This window comes from Mus pahari, chromosome 4 (genome assembly GCF_900095145.1).
Source record: "Mus pahari chromosome 4, PAHARI_EIJ_v1.1, whole genome shotgun sequence".
In the NCBI taxonomy this organism is placed as follows: domain Eukaryota; kingdom Metazoa; phylum Chordata; class Mammalia; order Rodentia; family Muridae; genus Mus; species Mus pahari.
Window position 1 is genome coordinate 134,303,555 of NC_034593.1, and position 21,832 is coordinate 134,325,386.

At 42.5% G+C, this 21,832-nt stretch overlaps 1 protein-coding gene across 1 annotated transcript in view; it reads left to right on the forward strand.

Annotated features, from left to right (window-relative positions):
- Positions 1–21,832, forward strand: part of Ttll7 (tubulin tyrosine ligase like 7) — a 114,675-nt gene that overhangs the window by 76,440 nt on the left and 16,403 nt on the right. The window contains exons 16-19 of the mRNA XM_021195961.2: positions 1,151–1,353; positions 2,317–2,451; positions 4,773–4,853; positions 16,583–16,743. Of these exons, the coding sequence (XP_021051620.2) occupies positions 1,151–1,353; positions 2,317–2,451; positions 4,773–4,853; positions 16,583–16,743 (580 nt within the window). The remainder of the gene's footprint in view (positions 1–1,150; positions 1,354–2,316; positions 2,452–4,772; positions 4,854–16,582; positions 16,744–21,832) is intronic.

Consider the following 21,832-nt stretch of genomic DNA (forward strand, 5'->3'; position numbering starts at 1 on the left):
TCTCTCTCTCTCTCTCTCTCTCTCTCTCTCTCTCTCTCTCTCCCCTCCCACCCTCTCTCCTTCCTTCCCTCCACCCTCTATGTGTGTGTGTGTGTGTGTGCGCGCGTGTGCATGTGTGTAAGTCTACCAGTTTTGCTGCAGCCCTTTTAATAGTCAATTATTGTTTACATTAGAATAACCTTCATATCGTTCTGTTCTGCGACTTCCATTAAGAAGCCCTGAATTCTGTCCCTTATCTAGGTACCCTGGCCACTATATGTTCTTCTTTCCTCTCTCCTGTGATACTTACTATGACATGGTTAATTTCTGACCTACACGGAGACTCTAATAGCTAGTTTTAACCCAAGGTCAGTAGATAGCATTGTGGACCTACAAAGAAGCGGAGACTTTTAGCATTCAAATGGTGAGGACTTGAGGTGTTGGGCTGACCTTGGCCACCATCTTGCTGTGTGACTTTGGGAAGGCTCTTCTGATAGTCTAGACAATAGAAATCCCTTTTCCTGGCGGGGAAGGTCGTTCAGCGTGTGACGTGCTTGCCGTGCAAGTGTGAGGGCCTAGGTTCAGACTCCTAGAACTCAGATGACACCGGGTGCCGTAACATGTCTGTAGCTCCTGTGCCCCTGTGGAAGGATTGGAGGTGAAGACAGGGGGGGTCCCTGTACTCTGGGAGGGGCAACTAGTCTTGCATCTACAGCAGTAAATGATGAATGATGAGGAGACTTGGTCTCAAACAAGGCTGAAGGCGAGGACTGAAAACTGTAGTTGTCCTCTGAACTCCACACGTGTGCTGTGGCATGTGTGTTCCTGCATTTACACGCATGTGTGTGCATGCGCACACACACACACCCCTTCTGCCCAGGTTTCTATAAGAGTGACATCAAGGTGCAGGGCCTCTGGGCTCATGGGTGTTTCTCTCTTTCCTTCTGTGTCTCTAACCTCACACTTGGAGAACTTAGCACGGATGTCTTAGTGCTGAGTGTTCAGTGTTGTCCCCAGCAGAACTGTTCTTTACACACCAGAACTTCTCTCCTTGTGATGGTGCCTAGACTTGACCTGTGTCACCTGGCCACCCCCCGGTCTAAGTGTTAGTCTGTGGAGACCTACTAGGCAGAGAAGCATACTAACAGCACCACTTCTCCATCATCGCTAGATTCCATGAGGCGTTCGGTCAGCTGCCCTCGGTCCATCTCTGCTCACTTACCTTCCAGAGGGGATGCGCGTCCCTATTCCTCTCAACAAGTGATACCATTAGCACGACCAACGTCAGCGTCTCGGTCACATTCCTTAAACCGTGCTTCCTCCTACGCGAGACACCTGCCTCACAGCAATGACGCCAGCTCTACCAACACTCTGGTAAGCTATCATTGATGGGTTGTGCCCTTCTGAGGTTGAGGAACACTGCTGTACTCGATGCAGATGGAGAGGGGATCAGCCAAGAGGATGAGGAGAGGGACCCCAATCCCTTCTGTAAATTCAGTCATGACCCTGGGAAACTGCATTGTTCATGTATCCTGGACCCCTAAGAGGCAAGATCCACCACATCACAGAGCTCAAGGTTGGAGAGAGAGAAGCATGGCTTTCTTTTCTATCTCCTGATGCAGGAGGGTAACGTTGTTGGTAATCATTTCCTGATGCAGGAGGATAACGTTGTGGGTAATCTTTTTTGTAAACACATGTTTCTTTTTCTTGCACTATCTCAATCTTCTATAGAAACAAGCACAATTAGTGTATGGAAAAGACCTCCTTTGGACTCTAATAGTTTAAAAACTGGTTTAAAAAATTCTACTCATCGAGCCTAGGTACGATGTTGTTTAGAATGCTTTCTGCAGATTATATTAACATGGAATATCCCCTTTTCAGCATAAACTAGAGAAATTTACAATTGTGAAAGTCGGTGGTTTTATTATATTTTGCTGGGGCTAGACCAGAGAGTTATATAAAGTCTCTGTTTCATTAACATTTTCAAATTTAAGAATGAGTCTTTCCAGCGGTAGAACTCTGGAGATATAAGTGAGTTCGTTCCCTTCATAATGATGACTGATCCTATCCAATCCAAGAATTGGTGGCAAGTCAGACAGATCAGGAAGTCCTTTCGAATTACTCATATGTAATGTTTATATCTTGAGCAGGATAAAATACAACCTGGAGAAAATACAAAAGACAGTATTACAAATAATAACCATCTTAATGTTAAACATTCATAAATGTCCACTTAAAAAATGAAGCGTGTCCCTTTTACCTGGAACTCTCTTTCACATTGTACTGGTACAGTGGCGTAAGACCCCCTCAATGTGTCTGTATTCTTTCAAATTTAAGAATGAGTCTTTGCGGCAATTGAAAACCAAGGAGCAGGAAGATGACCTCACCAGCCAGACCTTGTTTGTGCTCAAGGACATGAGAATCCGCTTTCCGGGGAAGTCAGACGCAGAGTCGGAGCTCCTGATAGAAGATGTGAGTATCTGTATAAAATCCAAAGAGCATCCGTCCACTCTTCCGAGAGCATTAAAATGTATTGCCTGGGACCAGGGAGATGGATCTGTTGGTAAAACCCTACCTGGGCCAGCATGGCCTTGAGTTGGGTCCTCAGAACTTACATAAAGAGCTGGCATGGTGGCCTGCAGCTGTGACCTGAGTACTGGAAAGGCAGAGGAAGCAAGACTCTTGGGGTTTCCTGGCAGCTACCCCGGGGTACCTGGGAAAAGACATTCAAGCCTGACCTCTGACCTCTACAGGCATGCACACACACACACACACACATAAACACCATCATACATGTGCATTGTACACATATGTACATGCACACATGCCTCCTATACATTTACACACACACACACACACACACACACACACACACACAAATGTATTTTCTGGCCGAATTGTACTTGATTTAATAGGAAATGTAATTGATATTGCTTTTAGCCCCCAGAAACTTTATAAAGTAAAAGAATTCATTTTAGTTATTAGGAACATTTTATCATATAATAAGGCTTTCAAGTAAGAATAATTAGCATCAAATAATAACTGTTCTATTTAAAAACTCACTAAGTTGAGTTAAGATGAAAAGAGACAGGATGAAAATAGTGCCTTGGTAGAAAATGCCAAGATGAGTTACAGGTGATGCCTGGAAAATCACGTTTTTTTGAAACAGCCTGGACGAGTTATTTTCACGTCCGCCACCTAGTGGAGCGTTTGGGAATGGCAGAAGTTGAGATGCTCCGCAGTCAGGACCTGCTCCTCACTTAGAAATCCAAGGTCACTGAAATGGTTTGATGGAAGGACATTTCTTCACTCAGGGTTTCTCTTATCCATCCAACACGCTTTATAAATGCCCATAGTTAGACCATCCATCGGCCCCAGAACGTTTGGGGGGGGGGGGGTTGATGGCTTGTGATTTTCTTTTCCTCAGAAGACAAGGCACCATCTAGTGGTCATATTTAGAATAAGAGCCAAAGCTCGCGCTGGGTCCTCTTACTGTTCACCCGGTTATATAAAGCAAGCACATAGAAATAACAAAAGAAGAAAAAGATTTCTGCTGCAAAAATCCATAACGGCATCATATTCTTGCTATTAGAGAATTATCGTTAAGAATCCAAGTCTTTTGAATTTTGTGCTAGTTTTTTTTTTTTTTTTTCTTTCCAAAAGTGAAAGTCATATGTTGTTTGTCAGGGAGCTTGTTACAGCAAAAGAAAATCTAGATTGAGTATAAGGCATTGTGATAGATACATTTTACATTTTTTTATTTAGTGTGCTTATGTGTGCTGGTCCCAGGGATTAAACGAAGGTTACACGCGGCAGCAAGCATCTTTGCCCACCCAGCTTTATCACTAGCCTGGAAGTGTTTTTTACCTACTTTGATAATGTTTATTTCTAAGAAAAGCCAGTAACTTTGCAGCAGACACATAATTTTTGTCTGTCTTTTATGATCTGATATTTTCTTTTTGAATTTATTTCTTTTATTGAATATTTTGCCTCCATGTGTGTATGTGCACCACATGTGTGCCCACTGCTCAGAGGTCGAGGACGGCATCACAGCCCCTAGAACAGGAGTCACAGACAGTTATGTGTTGCCAAGTGGGTGCTAGGAATTGAACCCTGGTCCCCTACCAGAGGGACGCGTGCTCTTAACCACTGAGCGATCACTCGGTCCCATTAAGGTCTGCTGTTTTTAATTAGAAAACGAGAGAGTGGAACTAATGTATGTGGCTAATGCGATTCTTCTATAAAGAAGATTGTTAGGCTTATACAACTAATGAAACGTAATTCATAATTAATGTCAGGCATTAGGTTTGTTGCTGTATGTCTGCTGTGTATGACTTGAATGCTTGCTACAGTATCCATTACTAGGGTGTACATTGAAGAATTCTGTAGATATACAGGTCATACAAAAGAAAGGGCTAGTAGAGCTCTAACTGAATATAGGCTGACTTTGAATGTATTGTTCAATATTCTATCACTGTGTGTAACACAGCCCTGTGAGTAAAGACAGAAAAATCTGTGTTGGAGTCCTCACTAAAACGTGTGTATGTAAGGATTTCCAGCTTTTACTCTCCGAGTGATATTACTCTTACCGAAGAGAAAGAAATGGGCTCAGGTTTAGACCCTCTGACTTGTCTAAATCTCTGCAGGCATCCTTTTATGACTGGTAGAATCGTTATTATAAGTAGTTTCATAGTGTCTTCACTGCAAGGATGAATATAGTCAGGGATAACGGTTCATTCACTACTCTCAGTGAGTACTCTAGATTAAATCTGCTAACTTCTCTCTCCCAATAGATCATGGATAACTGGAAGCATTATAAAACAAAAGTGGCTTCATATTGGCTCATAAAGTTGGACTCTGTAAAACAACGGAAAGTGAGTAGCACTTGAAAATCACTTAGCCATTTGTATATTCATTAAGTTAATGTTTAAGTTCATAACAAATTTACATATATTTGCTTGGGTCTTCAACAAATTGAACATTTATTTGCTTGTGTCTTCAACAAATACTGTGCACCTATTATGTGTTAGACAAGGTTTAGGACTGTGTGTCAGCAGGTATCTGTGAATCAGTGTGTCAGCAGATATCTGTGAGTCAGTGTGTCAAGATATCTGTGAGTAGTGTGTCAGCAGGAAGGACTTCTATAGGTCAACATTTATAACAGTGCTGTTTACGATAGTCAACTACTAGAGTTTGAGTGTCCCACAGTGGGTTTGTGGTTAAAAGGACATGGTGCATTCTTGCAATTTGGTGGCATTTGATTGAGGACTATTCTAGAACCTTCTCTGAGTAGAATATAGAATTCAAGCCTGTGACTTCAGGCCCATGAAACAAACAAGGGAGTAAAATAACCCAACCTTCCTTGTCCTGGGCAAAGCACACAGCAAGAAGCAAGACTCAATGCAGACTTTCGGGGAGGCAGGTCCTCTGCTCCCTGGTCCCCTCTTTCTGGAGATATTCTGGGCTCAGTGCAACCAGTGCACCATGCCTGTGGGACCCGAGGGAGCCTTTCAGATCTGGTGGCCATCGTTTCCTGTCTCATTCTCAACCATGCATTCTGGATGGTGAATTCCAGTATCAATTGCCAAGCGAGATAAACATTCCAGGCTGAGTTTTGGGAGCTCAGCCCCCTTGGAGCTTTCTGCAAGGGTGGGAGGGGTCCGCATCTGTGATGTCCAGTGTCACTCACTAGTCACATGAAGCTCTTGAACACTTGAACTACTGCGACCACACAAATTGAGTTTGTAGCTTAGTGTCAGTTCATCTAGAGTTAGAGGACAGTCATATCTATTGGTTTCCGCATTCGACAGTGTAGGTCTAACAGACAAGATGCCCTCTGCTTAATGGTCTTCCATAAAACCTTTCTTTGCTATCTTCCCACTTATGAATTTAGAGGGGCTATGAGAACATCCAGTGACATTTTTCATTTGATACCAACCTAAAAGGACATCCTATATTAAAGTAATAAGTTACACAGTAAGGGATATTGTTCCATTTTCATCTACTAATGACTGTATTACTTAAAATTAACCTGTCTGTTTTTTTCTTCTTCTTGTCTGTTTCTGTCTATCTGTCTGTCTGTCTGTCTGTCTGTCTGTCTGTCTGTCTGTCTGTCTGTGTCTGTCTTTTGTCTGTCTGCTTGTCTGCCTTCCTTTCTCTCTGGCATTAGTTTTTTTTCCTTCTTGAAGCAGCTATATGGTGGCATACCCTATACTCCCAACAGTGAGGAGTTAAGGTAGCCTTGTCTACATAGCAAGTTCAAGGCCAGCCAGGGTCACATAGTGAGATCCCACTTCAAAGTACTGTCCTTTGTTTGACCTTGTACAATTTATCCCTAGAGGATCTCTGTCCTGATCTGAGAGAAGGGAAGTAATGCTATTTACTGCTCTCTCCCTTTTACTTTATGTATTTCTATATTTTTCAAGTTACAGTGATCTTTTTTTACAAGTGGAGGGAGGGATGGTTGAGAGAGATGGACCAGTCTGTTGTAAACAACTTGGCTAAATAACAGAGATGTGGGTTGGCTCTGTGGTCCAAAGAAACAAGGGAAGGAGGTGGGACTGGGCTCTGAGTCCAGGCTTTTAATCTAGGTTGCATGGGCAGGAAAGTCACAAGTTCAAGTCCAACCTAAGGTTTAGAATGAGTTAAAGGTAAACCCGGGTGATTTAGTAAAGAGTTACCTCAAAATAACAAATACAAAACAGGTTGAGGAACATAACTCAGGTGATTGCTTGGCATTTGCGTGAAGTCCTGGTTCAATCTCGGGCACCACAAAACAAAACAGCAACAACAATGACAACAACAACAACAACAAAACCAAAACATAAGACAAGCAAATCAAAGAAAGGAAAGAATACAGAGAATTAGAAGTAACAACAACGAGGTGGATACAGACTTCCCTGGCTCCAGCACCTTCCTCCTACACAACACACCGTCCTTCAGAACATTCCTTCTTCTTCATGTCACCTATATGATCCCCTCATAGCCACACATTATCTTTCCCCATTTGACATTTCAGAGCCCTTATACCTGCCTTCTATCTACTGTGAGAGGTTTACGAATTTTAAAATGCCCTCTAGGGCTAACATGCCATCAGCCACCCGCCTGGGGTCCTCTTGGTACCCACTGTCTGTGGGAAGGAGAGGAGACTCTATGGCAGTGCTGAACAGTCCTGGCGAGTGCCACAGCCCTAGGAGCAGACCCCAGGGCTGAGTGATCGAAGTCCTCTAGAGCTGAGGGATGCAAGGACCTGTGGAGGCTTTGCCTCTGGGCTAGGCTAGCCAGCTGTGGATTGGTACCTGACAGCTTTGAGTAGTGGTGCCTCTCTGGCTCTAACACCTCCGGTTTAGATGGGTCCCTCTAATCTGTCTACAAATGAGGCTCACGTGTAGTCACCTGCTGTTGTCTGTGCCCTGGACTGCCCGCTGTCCTACCCTATCTGTCCTTTGGGGGTTGGAGGTGAGGTGGCACGGATCAATGACACAGACTCCTGGAGCTGGTGAGAACCCCTCAGCAGGCTCCTTTGAACTCTGCTGATAGCTCCTTCAATACCCTCCGCCTGCACCCCATTGGTCCTAAGAGTGCATCGCGTTTAAACAGCAGTTCCTGATTGGCTGGCACTGTGTGCATCAGCAATCCTTGGTCTCTCAGGCAGTCCTCAATTAGGTCCTCCTGCAGGAGATGTCTTTGTGGTTGCGCAGCCCACCATTTATGCAGAGGTGGCCTTGCTGTTCCTTCTACAACTTGCAGGTTTGCGACACCGTTTATTAAATCAGTATGATTTGAGATGCCTCGTAAACTAATGAGATGAGCTTATGAAGTAAATTGAGAAGGACGCAGTCTATGAATAGAAAGGATTATTCCATATGTTTAACGGTCATGCTTACTGGGAAAAGAAGTCACTACAAATACACTCACTGATAAGTGGATATTAGCCCAGAAACTTAGAATACCCAAGATTCAATTTGCAAAACACATGAAAACCAAGAAGAAGGAAGACCAATATGCGGATACTTCATACCTCCTTAGAATAGGGAACAAAATATCCATGAAAGGAGTTACAGAGACAATGTTTGGAACTAAGACAAAAGAATGGACCATCCAGAAACTGCCCCACCCGGGGGTCCATCCCATAATCAGCCACCAAACCCAGACACTATTGCATATGCCAGCAAGATTTTGCTGAAGGGACCCTGATATAGCTGTCTCGTGTGAGGCTATGCCAGTGCCTGGCAAATATAGAAGTGGATGCCCACAGTCATCTATAGGATAGAACACAGGGCCCTCAATGGAGGAGCTAGAGAAAGTACCTAAGGAGCTGAAGGAGTCTGCAACCCTATAGGTGGAACAACAATATGAACTAACCAGTACCCCCAGAGCTTGTGTCTCTAGCTGCATATGTAGCAGAAGATGTCCTAGTCGGCCATCATTGGGAAGAGAGGCCCCTTGGTCTTGCAAACTTTATATGCCCCAGTACAGGGGAACACCAGGGCCAAGAAGTGGGAGTGGGTGGGTAGGGGACCAGGGCAAGGGGAGGGTATAGGGAACTTTCGGGAGAGCATTTGAAATGTAAATAAAGAAAATATCTAATTAAAAAAAAAGAAAAAAAGAAATTTAAAAATAAATATAAGTACTTACTTGTGAATTTATAAGCACATGCATATCCCACATGTGAGTTCCCTCATGCCAATTTACTGTAAGGACACTTGTGTGCTCTTCTGTTAAGACTTGTTCAGAGGCTATTCTGATAGAGCAGGGAGGATGTACCAAGGTGAGGTCCAGAATCTTTATTCTCAGTTTATACATCTTTTACTCCATTTTATGAACTCCGGCTTTGGTTCGCTCTTTGGTCAAATATCATCCAATGGTTTTATATTTCCTGTGTGCTTTAAGATATAACAGGATACCCATTCCTGACAAAAGCCTACTAATAATGTCTCATAGTTCATGTTAGCTCAACAGTTATGATCATTCCCCTACATGGCTACTTTATAGACAGTTCTATTTTGGGCCAAAGAATTCATGTATTGGATTTTGGCATTCAAGGATAAAAAGGGCAGATCTGAATTAGAGAAAAGTTGATCTTGCTGAGAGACCCCCTATTTTCTTCTGTGTAAAAAATCTGGTGCTCGATTTGAGATTACATTCAGATATTACACGCTCTCTCGTGTCGGTCTGTTTTGTCATTCGCCGAATCCTCGCTCACCTGCAACCGGAGACCTGTTCCACGCAGATAGGAGACCCCAGAAAGGAGGTAGTCTGCGGCAGGAAAACAAGAATATAGGAGGGATGTGGCCTAGAATGTACAAATGCCATTTGAAGAGCAATAAAGATCTATCCATAGGAGCTGTTAGGGGCCTGTGTTCCATCTTATAGATGACTATGAGCTGCGAGGCAGAGGCTCTGAGCAGAAGAGAAGCCTTGGAATGAATCCCTCAGTGCAACTCATTGGTATTGGTTTTCCTTGCTGTGGTCATGGTTACAGCAAGCGTCTCTTTTTTCTTCACCTATTCCGTCCTTCAAGAGGGTTTTGCATGACAGACTCTGATGTCTCAGAGGAGTGAGGGGCAAAGCACCCTGGTATAGCAACATGCAAGGGCTCTTGGGAGCGGCCATTCTGTAATGAGGTTCTCCTGCCGCAGGAAGGCGTTCAGTGCTCTCTCCTGTGAGTCTTCACTTAACTCCAAGTTCTAAATATGTAGAACTTTCCATCTTTGTAAAAACTATCGATGCCAAATTGATAGCTCTTTCCCCAATATCCATGCAAAGAAGCATGGGCGATCCCATCCCATCACACATGCCATCACACCCATCCCATAACACATGCCATCACACCAGCCGACGATGGGCAATCCCATCCCATAACACATGCCATCACACCAGCCGACGAGGGAGGCACTGCATTTTATTGTAAACAAAGGTTTCTTGTTTAAATTCAAATTTAGAACTTTTTTCTGCTTAACCCAGAGTATGCAAATTAATTACCCAAAATTCTTAAAACTTACTTCAGACAGGGATAAAAGTATGGAATTATTCTCAAGGATCACTGGGGCACATTATCGTGTGCCTAACTGACTTATCCATAGTATAAATTCAAACACATACTTTTTCTTCATCTTGCCTCTATTTCAAATTCATTTCTGGGGAAATGAGAACCAAGTCACTAGCTTGTGACAATGAGAGAGCGAATATCATAACAAGACAAAGTGCACTGAAGAGAAGGACACACACACACACACACACACACACACACACACACACACACGAATGGGAGAGTCAGTGTCAGGGTGGAAGGAGGCCCTGGCCTTGGGGAAGTACAGCTTTGGGTTTGGTATACTCCTACCCTTATTGTAGGTGAGAGACTTAATAGACATCTGAGATTTGTAGCTACAAGTATGGGACAGTTCTTGTGAGAAAGGAAAAGCTTGTGTGCACTTGAACCTTGCCTGTAGAATTCTTCTGCGTAGAATGTACAGAGGTGAAATATAAATGTGACCTCTCGACTTACCATGTTGGCCTGTGCCCAACTTGCTGTTATTTCCCTAGAAAGCTAGAAAATATATCAAAGACAAGAAGAAATGAAGAAATGTACGTCAGCCATGGAACGCAGAGGTAGATCTTATAAAATGCCACCCGTTTAGAAAACCAAAGATTTAACTAACGTTATTAGATGTGGATTAATCGGATGCATCATTCTTTCAGCTTTGCTCCTGTGGGATGCAGTTGCTAAGTGAGGATAATTAGAAGTGAAGGAGGTTTCTATGGGGAGCACCCAAGGGGAGCGATCTGAAGGAGGCAGGGAGAGCATTTCAGCTACAGCACAGGTCAGACTTGTGAGCTGAAGGGAGGGGGCAGATGGATGGAAATGACCTCAGACTTAAGGGAATCTTAAGATGGTGCTGGCCAGGCTGATGGAGAGGGTAGACTAAAACTGGGTGTCGGAGGGTTGACACTAGGTAGCAGCGCCCCCAGTCATGCTCGCTTCTTGAGTGGGTGTGGCCTAGGTAAAGCATAGGCCGTGGCTGACTTATTACAAGTGATCCTGCATGCTGCGAGAACAGCAGCGGATGACCAAACTCTTCGAAAACAGGCTGCTCTGAGTTGCCTGGACCCATGGCTGTTACTCACTCAGGCTGTGTGTTACTTAAGAATTTATTGGTTGCCGGTTTTGTCCATGAATTTAGCTGGGCGCTGTTGGGGATTTTCAGAGTTCACTTCATGTTTTAAATGACTTAACCATGAACTCTACATGTATTTGTGGAGGGTTTGGCACATCTCAAGCATTCATACTTCCACTGCTGAAATCGATATTTTTCTCACTTGTTTTGGTTGCAGGACAGTGATATTGCTGATGTTCATCAGAGTTCTGTGAAACTCAGAGCTTAGCTCGCCAAACACAGAGACTCCCACAAGCATTGTCCTGTGTGTGTGTGTGTGTGTGTGTGTGTGTGTATTTATTTTTATGGAAAAAAGATTATTTGCCTTTCTTCACATTTTCCTTACTAGGTATGAAATAATAAAGAGCCGGAGCTTAAGAATTAAATCCTGAGGAGAGTCTTCAGAGGGAGGAGGTGGTAATAGTTCTCATGTAACATCAGACTGTGGCAAACTTGCAGTTGTGCACTCTAGCTTTCTGCCAAGAGCCGTGCTTCCGACGCTCCATAAGGGATATATATATATATATATATATATATATATATATATATATATTTGTATGTCTATATACGAGTGTGTGCCGCATTGATGGGCTGTGAAGAATGCTGAAAAGCACATTCTCTGTTGTCATACATAGGCACAAACTAAGGTGGGGGGGAGTGGGGAGAACCCAGTCATAGTCTATCTGCATTTGTTTTAGGGTTTTTAATGGATCCCCGTTGATCAGAGCTGCTTGGTAGCAAATCCCTTTCCACACCTACCTCAGTGGCTGTTGCTTGCATTTCGGCTGCTGCTGTCTCCCATCTCCGTTTCATTTGGGCAGACAGGGAATGCTGTCCCGAGTGGTTCATTTTGTGTCAGCAAATACGCCTTCGCCCTATAGCCGCAGTGGCTGCACACATCATTAATGCTGTGCACAGTGATTTTAATGTTGCTTCCAAACTGTCTTCACCTCTTGCCATTATTTTAATTTAGGACCAACTGCTCAGCCATATGGAGTAGTTTGTCATTCAGCATCTGTAGTGGCAAAATATGTATTTATCTGTGTGCTTTATGCCTTCAGATGGGCTATGTTTCATAAAAAGACAAGCCTTCACTTTATTAACGTGGCCATTCACTGAATTTTTCCATTTGCTTTTCCCACAGAGGACTTAATATTAGATTGGGATGCTTTGCAAAGTCATAAAGAAATGATACTTAGTTCTGTACGTTAGCTTCTCTTGAGCCCACGGTTAAATGCAAGGACGCCTTGCTGGCCATTTATCATTCATTATACTTCACAAATTATTCAGCATCTGGGCAGGGGGTGTAACATGGTAGGTAGAGGCTTGCCTAGCATGCACAAAAACCTCTGGGTTCGATCCCTGGCTGGACTCACATGCCTATAATCCCAGCACGTGGGCAATGGAAATGGGAAGATCATAAACTCACTGTTATGCTCAGCTCTATAACAAGTTTAAAGCCACTGTGGTATGGGGGCTGGAGAGATGACTCAGTGATTAAGAGCACTACTGCTCTTCCAGAGGTCCTGAGTTCAATTCCCAGCAGCTACATGGTGGCTAGCTTTGCCAAAGGTGCAACCACATAGCCTTTAAACAATCTAGTCCGAACCCTGTGGGCACCAAGAAGGAGGTGTCTAGCACCCTGTCTGCACAGGGATTCTGCCTGTCTTCCCAAACATCACTTGTTAGAATAGATCTGAACCTAACAAGAGACAGTCTGAGTTTGTCTCCCTGGTTTTTGCTGTTGGTCTTTGAGAAGACAAAACCGTGGTAGTGTTACGAGAGGCTGAATTCTGAGCTGTCTGTAACTCAATCAAGTTGTGCTCTGTTCTGGCCTGATTTGTCAATTATAAGATTTAAAATATTTTAGCAACCTCAGACTTTACTTAATACCTGGATGGCAATGCTTCATTTGCTTGAACTCAGGTGTTGACCATGATCTGACAGGAAATAATGTATCATTTCTCTATTTTGCTTTGATTCCTTCCTTCCTTCCTTCCTTCCTTCCTTCCTTCCTTCCTTCCTTCCTTCCTTCCTTCCTAGATTTATTTATTTTATGTATATGAGTACACTGTAGCTCTCTTCAGACACACCAGAAGAGGGCATCAGATCCCATTACAGACTATCAGATCCCATGTGATTGCTAGGTATTGAACTTGGGACCTCTGGAAGAGCAGTGCTCTTAACTGCTGAGTCATCTCTCCAGCCCGCATCTTCACTTTTTTTTTTTTCTAAAGAAATATTAATGTGCATCCACCTCAGGGGTTTTGGAAAAGGGCCATGGAGCAACAGTACTTACGTCATGGCTTGGTTTGGGAATTTAAGGACTTGATAGATTCAGACATGCCTAGAATAAGTCTAATCTCCGATGCTTGCCTCATCTGCATAGGTTTTCCCTGAGCAATCGGTAAGTGGTGGCCCTTGTCCTAAGCCTCTGGGGACAGGATAAACATGCGACTGGATGAGACATCAGTTCTCTGCTATTACTTAGTGGGACATTAAAGTCAGGTGATAGATGATAGAGGATGGTCCGGTCCTCGAGGGGCCGTGTGGTAGGTGAGTGGTAAGGGGGCTCTCCCCGCAAGTGATGTCGTCTGGAGTTAGAGAAGCCCCCGCGTGAGTAGGCAGAGCCTGCGTTGGTTGGCAAAGAGCTGGTGTGAGGTTTCAGAGTTCTGAAGAGGAAGTGTTTGGATTCTTCTCCTTTAAACTATGGAAATGGACCTTTCAATACATCTCCTCTCCTAAGACCAGAGCTTGCCCTTAGTGATGCTTCTTGCCCTTAGTGATGCTTCTTGCCCTTAGTGATGCTTCTTGCCCTTAGTGATGCTTCTTGGAAGCTAGAAGCAAGGGGAATCGGAGTTCCCCGTGGAGTTCTGTAGGAAGGAGAAAGTATCTACACTCACCAGGTGGTACCTAACTTCCCCAGTCTGGGAAAACTCTCCTGGGCAGTAGGAAGTCTTAGTTGTGGAAAGAAAGTCCTCTCAAGCCCGTAGGTCCTCATCTACAGACATTTCAGGGTTAGGATGCTAGACTATCATGCTCTTAAAATTCTCCCTAGACTAAGAATAATTACATGTAGAGTAGTGACCCAGAGAGTATCTTAAATAGCATGCTTTGCACAATGCTTGTCATGGACATCGTACGAGGCAAAAGCTAGTTGCTTAGAGTAGTGTTTGAATCCTGAGCATTGATAGCATTTGTCTATTTTGGTTATTTTATGTAACTCGTGTTTATTCTTGAGATTCGCATGTGATAACGCGTAATTGGCTACCTTTTTTCTTTCATTTTTGAATTATGATTTTGGCCCTATTGTGTTTTACCAATATGACGGCAGAAAGTGGAAGGGAACATTGAGAAATGACTTAAGTTTTTATCGTGTTTCCGCCTGTGTTCACTCTTACATCCAGCACTCACAAGTCCTGTTTTCTGCATTAAATATTGCAAAGCATTAAATGGATAGCTTAAATGAAATTTAAAACAGCATAAATTAAAGCGATGCCTGGTATGAATATTATATCAGTATTATTGTGAATAATTCATATGAAAGTGTTTTTTAAATCCTCTTTGTAATTAAGGAGTCATTATCCAGGAGAGTGTCTGTCATTAACTGCTTTCTTGTGGGGTGCATCATCTCTCGCCTATTCCCTGTGCTTACTGACACAACCTCGACACACAGCAGGGATGTACATTTCTGCCCCCATTTCACAGTCATGGGGACAGGACAAAGGGAAGTGAGGCCACCATGTAGCTGGCCTGGCATTCTGAAATAATGGGTGTTGGCTTGAAATTGAACTTAGTTGTCAGCGGCTAATATCACTTAATATTTAGGGACTACCAGTGGAAAGAAATGGTTCTCACTCCTCTTTCCAATTCATGTTTATTCCTGTAGAGAGCAATTGTCCTCACAATTATCTTTTTAATATGACCCAATTCTTTATATTCATTGAACATTTGTACTAATGTTTTATGGCAATTTTAAATATGTTCATGATATTAATTTGTTGGATATGTATGTTTGAATATATCTTCTCTGTAATTTGATCATTTCCTTTTTCTTTTATAGTATCTTTGTGTGTGTTATACTACGTTTGTATGTGTGTGTATGTTATATACTGTGTTTATATGTGTGTGTTATACACTATGTTTATGCATATGTGTGAGATATGCTGTGTTTATATGTGTGTGAGACATACTGTGGCTATGTGTCTGTGTTATATACTGTGTTTATGTATGTGTGTGACATATATTATGCATATGTATATGTGTATGTTATATACTATGTTTATGTGTGGGTATGCTATATACTATGTTTATGTATGTGTGTGTGAGATATACTGTGTTCATGTATATGTGTGAGATATGCTGTGTTTATGTCTGTGCATACTCCTGGGAACCAGAAGCCAATTCAGCACTCCTTGATTTCTCTCCAGCTTGTTTTTTAATTATTATTTTTTCATTTACTCTTATTGTGTGTATGTTTGGGGGCCTCAACACTCCTGGGCTCACATGGAGGTCTGAGAGAAGCCTATGGAACAGGCTTCTAGCTTCCACTTTGATAGGAATTCCAGGACATGAGCATAGGTCAGCAGACATAACTTCCATAGCTGGCAAGCACCTTTACTTACTGGGCCATCCAGCCCCCCACCCCGTGCTCTTTGAGGTAGCTCCTCTCACTGAGCTCAGCAGCTAGGCTGCCTGTTGAGTGAGCTCAGGGACCTGCTGGTCCTTGTCTCTTTACTACGGAGGTCACAAATGTCCATAGCACTGGGCCTTTTCTTTCTGATATCACTAATGGTTTCAGGTTCTTTATAGCAATATGATCATGATGTTATACAACTTAAGAAATCTTTTTCTTGTTCAGGGTCTAAAGTGCCCATGGACACTTTAACTTTTTTTTTAAAGACTTGACATATCAAGTCTTCTAGAATTGATATTTGTGGTTTGAGTGAAGTTCAATGTCCCGTGCTCTTTTTCGTAGAGCATTTATTTTGTAGTCTGTGCTTGTTTCAGCAGCAGCACTGACCGGCAGACTTTCACACATGCATTGGTCTGTATTTCTGTTGAGTTCTTTGTTCCTCTCCCTCCTCTCCTTCCTCCTCCTCTCCCTCCTCCTCCTCCTCCTCCTCCTCCTCCTCCTCCTCCTCCTCCTCTCTGCACCTCTCCCTTCCAGTCCTGCTACCCTTTGCCCCGTTCTCTCCCTTCCTTCCCTTCCCATGAAGACACTCATCTCTTACATTTAAGCCAGCATGGTGGCACATGCCCATAATATGAGCATTTGGGAGCTTGAAGCAGGAGACTCAGGAACTGGAAGCCAACTTCAGTGAAACAATAAATTCTTGGCCAGCCTGGGCTACAGGAGATGACACTTAACTCACTGAATAGAGACATCTTTGAACCTTAGACTCATGTATGCATATGTAGATTTTAAGTACTTATTTTTCCACTAGGTTTTGGACATAGTAAAATCAAGTATTCGTACAGTTCTTCCAAGAATCTGGAGGGTCCCTGATGCTGAAGAACTGAGTTTATACCGGATTTTCAACAGGGTATTCAATCGCCTACTCTGGAATCACGGCCAAGGACTGTGGAGCTGTTTCTGTGACTCAGGGTAAGCTGACGTCTTTTGTTTTCTGGTACTGAATTTTAACTATGTTGTTATTTAGTCATAAAGGTAGACCATGGAAATGGTCAAATATCTCTAATAACAGTCCTTTAATGCAAATTTTTATTGCAGATATTTGGAGTACTCAAGTATAATTTATAGCTACTAAGTTGATTTGGACGAGTTGACAGTGAGCTCTGGGTTCAATGCGAGACCTTCTTTACAAAAATAAGGTGAAGAGCAATTCAGAAGGCCGTCCAGCATTGAACTCTGTTCCTCATGCACACATGCAGAAACACTTGCAGGACACATGCGTATGCACAGAATATACATACCACACACATACAACCTGCATACATACCACACACATACCACACACACACACACACACATATACATACATACACATATACCAACAATACACACAAACACATGCAAACTATATACCAACACTACACACATATACATACTGTATGCATGCATGCATGCACACACACACATGTGCATACACACACACACACACACACACACACACACACACACACACACACAGAGTAAAAGAGACTTCTGGGCAGTCTTGTGCCCAGTGTTTCATTTTCCTGTTTTATCTTCTTGCTCACATTCCATCAGTTGTCCTCACCTGCCATCCTTGTCTACACATGTCCACGGACACAGCCATCTAACTCTCTTATGCCTTTCTCTTATCATTCTCCTGTGCTCCATAAAATCTCTTCATTTTTCAAATATTTTAAAAATCCATCCGTTCTGCATTGCTAGAGTCCTACCTAGAAGCCAGACTACACTGATCTCTATTATGAAATCTTAATATGCTCTCTGCTCTGACATAGTGTCTGAGTGGCACTTGCATGTTCTAGACACGAGCCTGAATCCTTTTTGCCTTTGGCGGATCCCTTCCCACCGCTGTGTGCTTCCTGTCATCCATCCTTCACCAGTAGGGAAAAGCTCTCTGGATTGCAGTGACATTTGAGGATAATCTTGGCTATAATGGCTTTCTACAGAGATTTCGATGAAACATTTGATCTGTGTTCTTTAGCCCCTCAATTGATTGTGCTTTAGAATGTCTCTCTATCTGAACTCATTCTATTTGGTTTGTTTGTGAATCCTTTTGTTTGGTGCTACATTGGAATTTCATCTCCTGCTCACCGTGGAAGGCTGTGAGATAGTGAGCTACTTATATTAATGCTGGGTGTTTGCCAGAGTCAGCATCTGAAGATATACATCAGCTGAGTCAGCACCTAAAGATGTACATCTGCTGAGTCAGCAGCTGGAGATGTACATCTGCTGAGTCAGCAGCTGGAGATATACATCCGCTGACTTCATTGACCACAGGGCTTCATTTCCTCACTTGTTTTTGGTAACATATTCTGGCATGGTGGAGGTTCCTTCTCACATGCCACTAGCATCATACTCTGCAAGTTTCCGTGGTGGTATCTTTCCCTACAAACACTGACAGCTGTTTTAAGTCAAACTTATAGAAAGCTTACTAAGCAGAAGACAGTTGTTCACATATTCACCATAATAGTATCTAGAGTAAACTATTTCTGTTCCCTTCATGTGACAGGCGAGGTAACTAAAACACACACAGAACCTGTCATCTATCCAGACTCCTGTAGAGACTGGGGGAGCCTTCATTTAGACTCAGGAAGCCTGAGTTTAGCTTTGGGCTTTATTTGATTATCTTCACAATTGTGCTTTGTAGGATTCCTTGACTCTACGAAGCTAGGTGATGTTGCTTGTCTTTAATCTTCTGATCACGTCTTCTGTAGCTCTACTCTATCTTCTGAAACTTTGCCTTGGCAGTGTGTGTGTGCCTTTAACAGCCAGTCTGACAGCTAGGGAGTCAAGGTGAAAGAAATCTAGTCTTCTCATTTCTCAAGGAATGATTTTAATTTTAAAAAATTGTAGCTTTCTTGATCAATTATGTGGAAAATATTAGATAAATATAATTTAAGTAACTCTAGGACAGTTCCGTACCTTTCTCTGTCTGTTAACATACCCAAGAGTAAGACGAAACAAATAAGCCACCTTGCCTACCTCCTGAAAAATTGAACCATATTATAACTCATTCTTGCTGGTTTCAATAAATTAAGCCCAGGGCTTTGTTATCAGATAGCAAATATAATCATCTTTTTTTTCCTCTTGCATGCTCATGGCCAAGAACCCCTTAGTTCCAGGTAGTCCTTTGGGAGATTATATAATGATTATATTTTATTTTAAAGGTATATTTTATTCTAAAGGTTTTGAATAGGTGTGTGTTTGGGGGCGTGTACATGCAAGAGCAGGTGTGCATTGGATCCCCTGAAGCTAGAATTACTGGCAGTTGTGAGCTGCACTGTGTGGGTGCTGGGACACAAACCAATGTCCTGTTGGGAGAGCAGGAAACACTCTTAACAGAGTCATCATTTCAGTCCCCCCTCCCCCGCCCACACTAAGTCATCATTTCAGCCCCACCCCCACCTCTGTCCCCAGGAGGGTTTCGATGGTTCACTTTCTGATTATAGTAGTCTCATGAGGAGCATGGTTTTGGAATTTTATTAAATAAAATCATCTACCACGTTTTCCTGGATTGAGGGAATTCTAGATTTCTGTGGCCTCTGACTCAGGAAAGATGGCTCTGACAAGTCACACTTCAGTGGGACCTACAGGAAGAATAGGCGTGGACTACATAAAGCAGGGAGGAGGGAGGAGGGAGGACGGTGGAGGAGATGGAGCGAAGGAGGAAGTGGGGGTAGCTTACAACATCAAGGGAGGGGAACCCACCAGTTCTCTCTGTACTCAGAAAGAGGCATTCCAGTTTAGGCCTTTTAGTCCAAAGCATTTTCTATGGGAGTTTGTCATATGGAAGCTTTATTATTTATTCTCAAGATCTTAGTTCAGAAATAAACTGTAAGAAACATTCTTGGATATGTTAATAGGGAAAGACAGGTACAGAACCGTCCTAGAGTTACTAAAATTGTATTTGTCAAAAATTTTCCACATAACTGAGCAAGAAAGCAATACTTTTTTAAAAAATTAAAATCATTCCTTGAGAAATGAGAAGACTAGATTTCTTTCACCTTGACTCCCTAGCTGTCAGACCGGCAGTTAAAGGTACACACACACTGCCAGGGCGAAGTTTCAGAAGATATAGCAGAACTGTGGGAGATCCTAACAGAGGACCAAAGACACAGGCTTCATAGGGTGGCTTGGTTTTAGGCTTTGAGCTACCTTAGTCTGATAGACGGTAGGTGATGTGACCACTATCCTTCACAGCTCTCCCATTCAGCTGTGTTCACAGTAGGTCTTCAACTCTCAAATGTTTTATTTTTTTTTCTGATGATTATTCTCTCACCTGAAAGACTGCAGATTTTTAAATAGACAAAGCAAAATTGTTCTTTCTCTTCTGTCCACCCAACCTCAGTCAAGTTTCCTTCCAGGCCACAAAGGAACAAATCAGTTCCCTTCTTCATTTTATTAAACATTTTATTAAAAGTTTCCACGAAGAGAAGGGTGGGGTGGTTGGATTATTGAACAACAGGGGGACTTTCCAAGTCTTGCATTTCTCTTTGTTATGAGTAGTCAGGACGTTATCACTTGTCATTATGTCAACAGAAATGTCATCTCAAGTCACCCCTTCAATATTTCTCAGAGCATCAGGGAAAGGCCAAAAAACTATTTTATCATTTAACTTTTCTTCTAGACTTCATTGATGTTGGTGCTTTTATTTCTGTAGAATAGATTTAAAAGAGCAAGCAATGAGATCCTGGGTGGTATTTATTTATTCTATTGAAAACACTGGTATTTCTAACGCTTCTCATCTCCTTTTATCCTTGTAAAACCAAAACCAAAACCAAAACCAAAACCAAAACCAAAACCAAAACCAAAACCAAGACCAAGACCAAAACCAAGACCAAAACTAACCAAACAAGACTCCCCACAAAACTGCCAATTCAAGGGGCAGCATAAGAGTTTTCACAGATGCCCTTCCTGCCAGGCCCGAGCTGAGGGAGGGACAGTCTGAGTCTCTCACACAGCCTTCTTGTGTATGGAGGAAGCTCTGCAATCTTGATGAACAACAGGGCTCAGGTCTTACTCATTCTCTTTTCTCTGCTGAGGGGTTTTGCTACGCTCATACTTGAATATAACTTAATAGGCAAAAGTGACGTGTTCTGGCAGTGATATTGAATGCGTACACAAGAAGTGGGCATAGGACATTGATACATTCGTTTATCTTGAAAAGGGAACGGTAGACCTGTCAAAGCTGTTCTACCACAGGCATGCACCGGCAAGCCATCTCGCTTACCATGGGCAGTTGGTAGCGTTGAAGGACTTAGAAACTAATACCACCTGTTATGTAGAAAGTGACATCAAGTTGAAATGACGAAGCACCCTTTTTGTTCTTCATCTCACTTCATCCCCTCTCTCCTCTAAATTCTAAGGTCAGTAGAGGAAAATAACCCTGATATGAGAGGCCTGGAGCAGATCCAACAAGACAGCCTCAAAGTATAAAAACACAAACAATCCTGTTCAAAATGGAGGGGGAGGAGGTAGGCAGACTTTCATAGACATATCAGGACCCCAGCAGAGAGGACTAGATAGGCAGGCAAAACATGTTTTCAGTGTATTTACAGGCATACACAATTTTATGTCTCTCAGCTCAAACATTTAAGGTCTTTTAGATTATGTATCTTAAATACAAATATAAATGCTAATTATCTTCAGTGTTTTCTTGATTCGATTAAGGAAAATAGCCATATTTTCTATTATATCTGTAGCCATAACATATATCTTGAAAACACACATATTGTCTTGTGTTTAGCAGTAAACTTTGAGGTAATTGAGCTAGCATTTAATCGTCTGTCCATGGATCAGAAATGTTGATGCTTTTGCTAAAAAAGTATTATATTTAGATCTGAATATTTCCAAACCCAGAAGAAAATCAATTTCTTTCAATTAATTCACTTGAGCTTTGACCCTATAAGAAATGCTGTCTTTAGGACCATGTTTTTTTCTTTTGTTGCTGTTTTGTTTTTTTCTGAGAAAAGAAACAGTAGACTTTGTAGAGAAAAAGCAAAACAAAACAAAAAACCCTCAA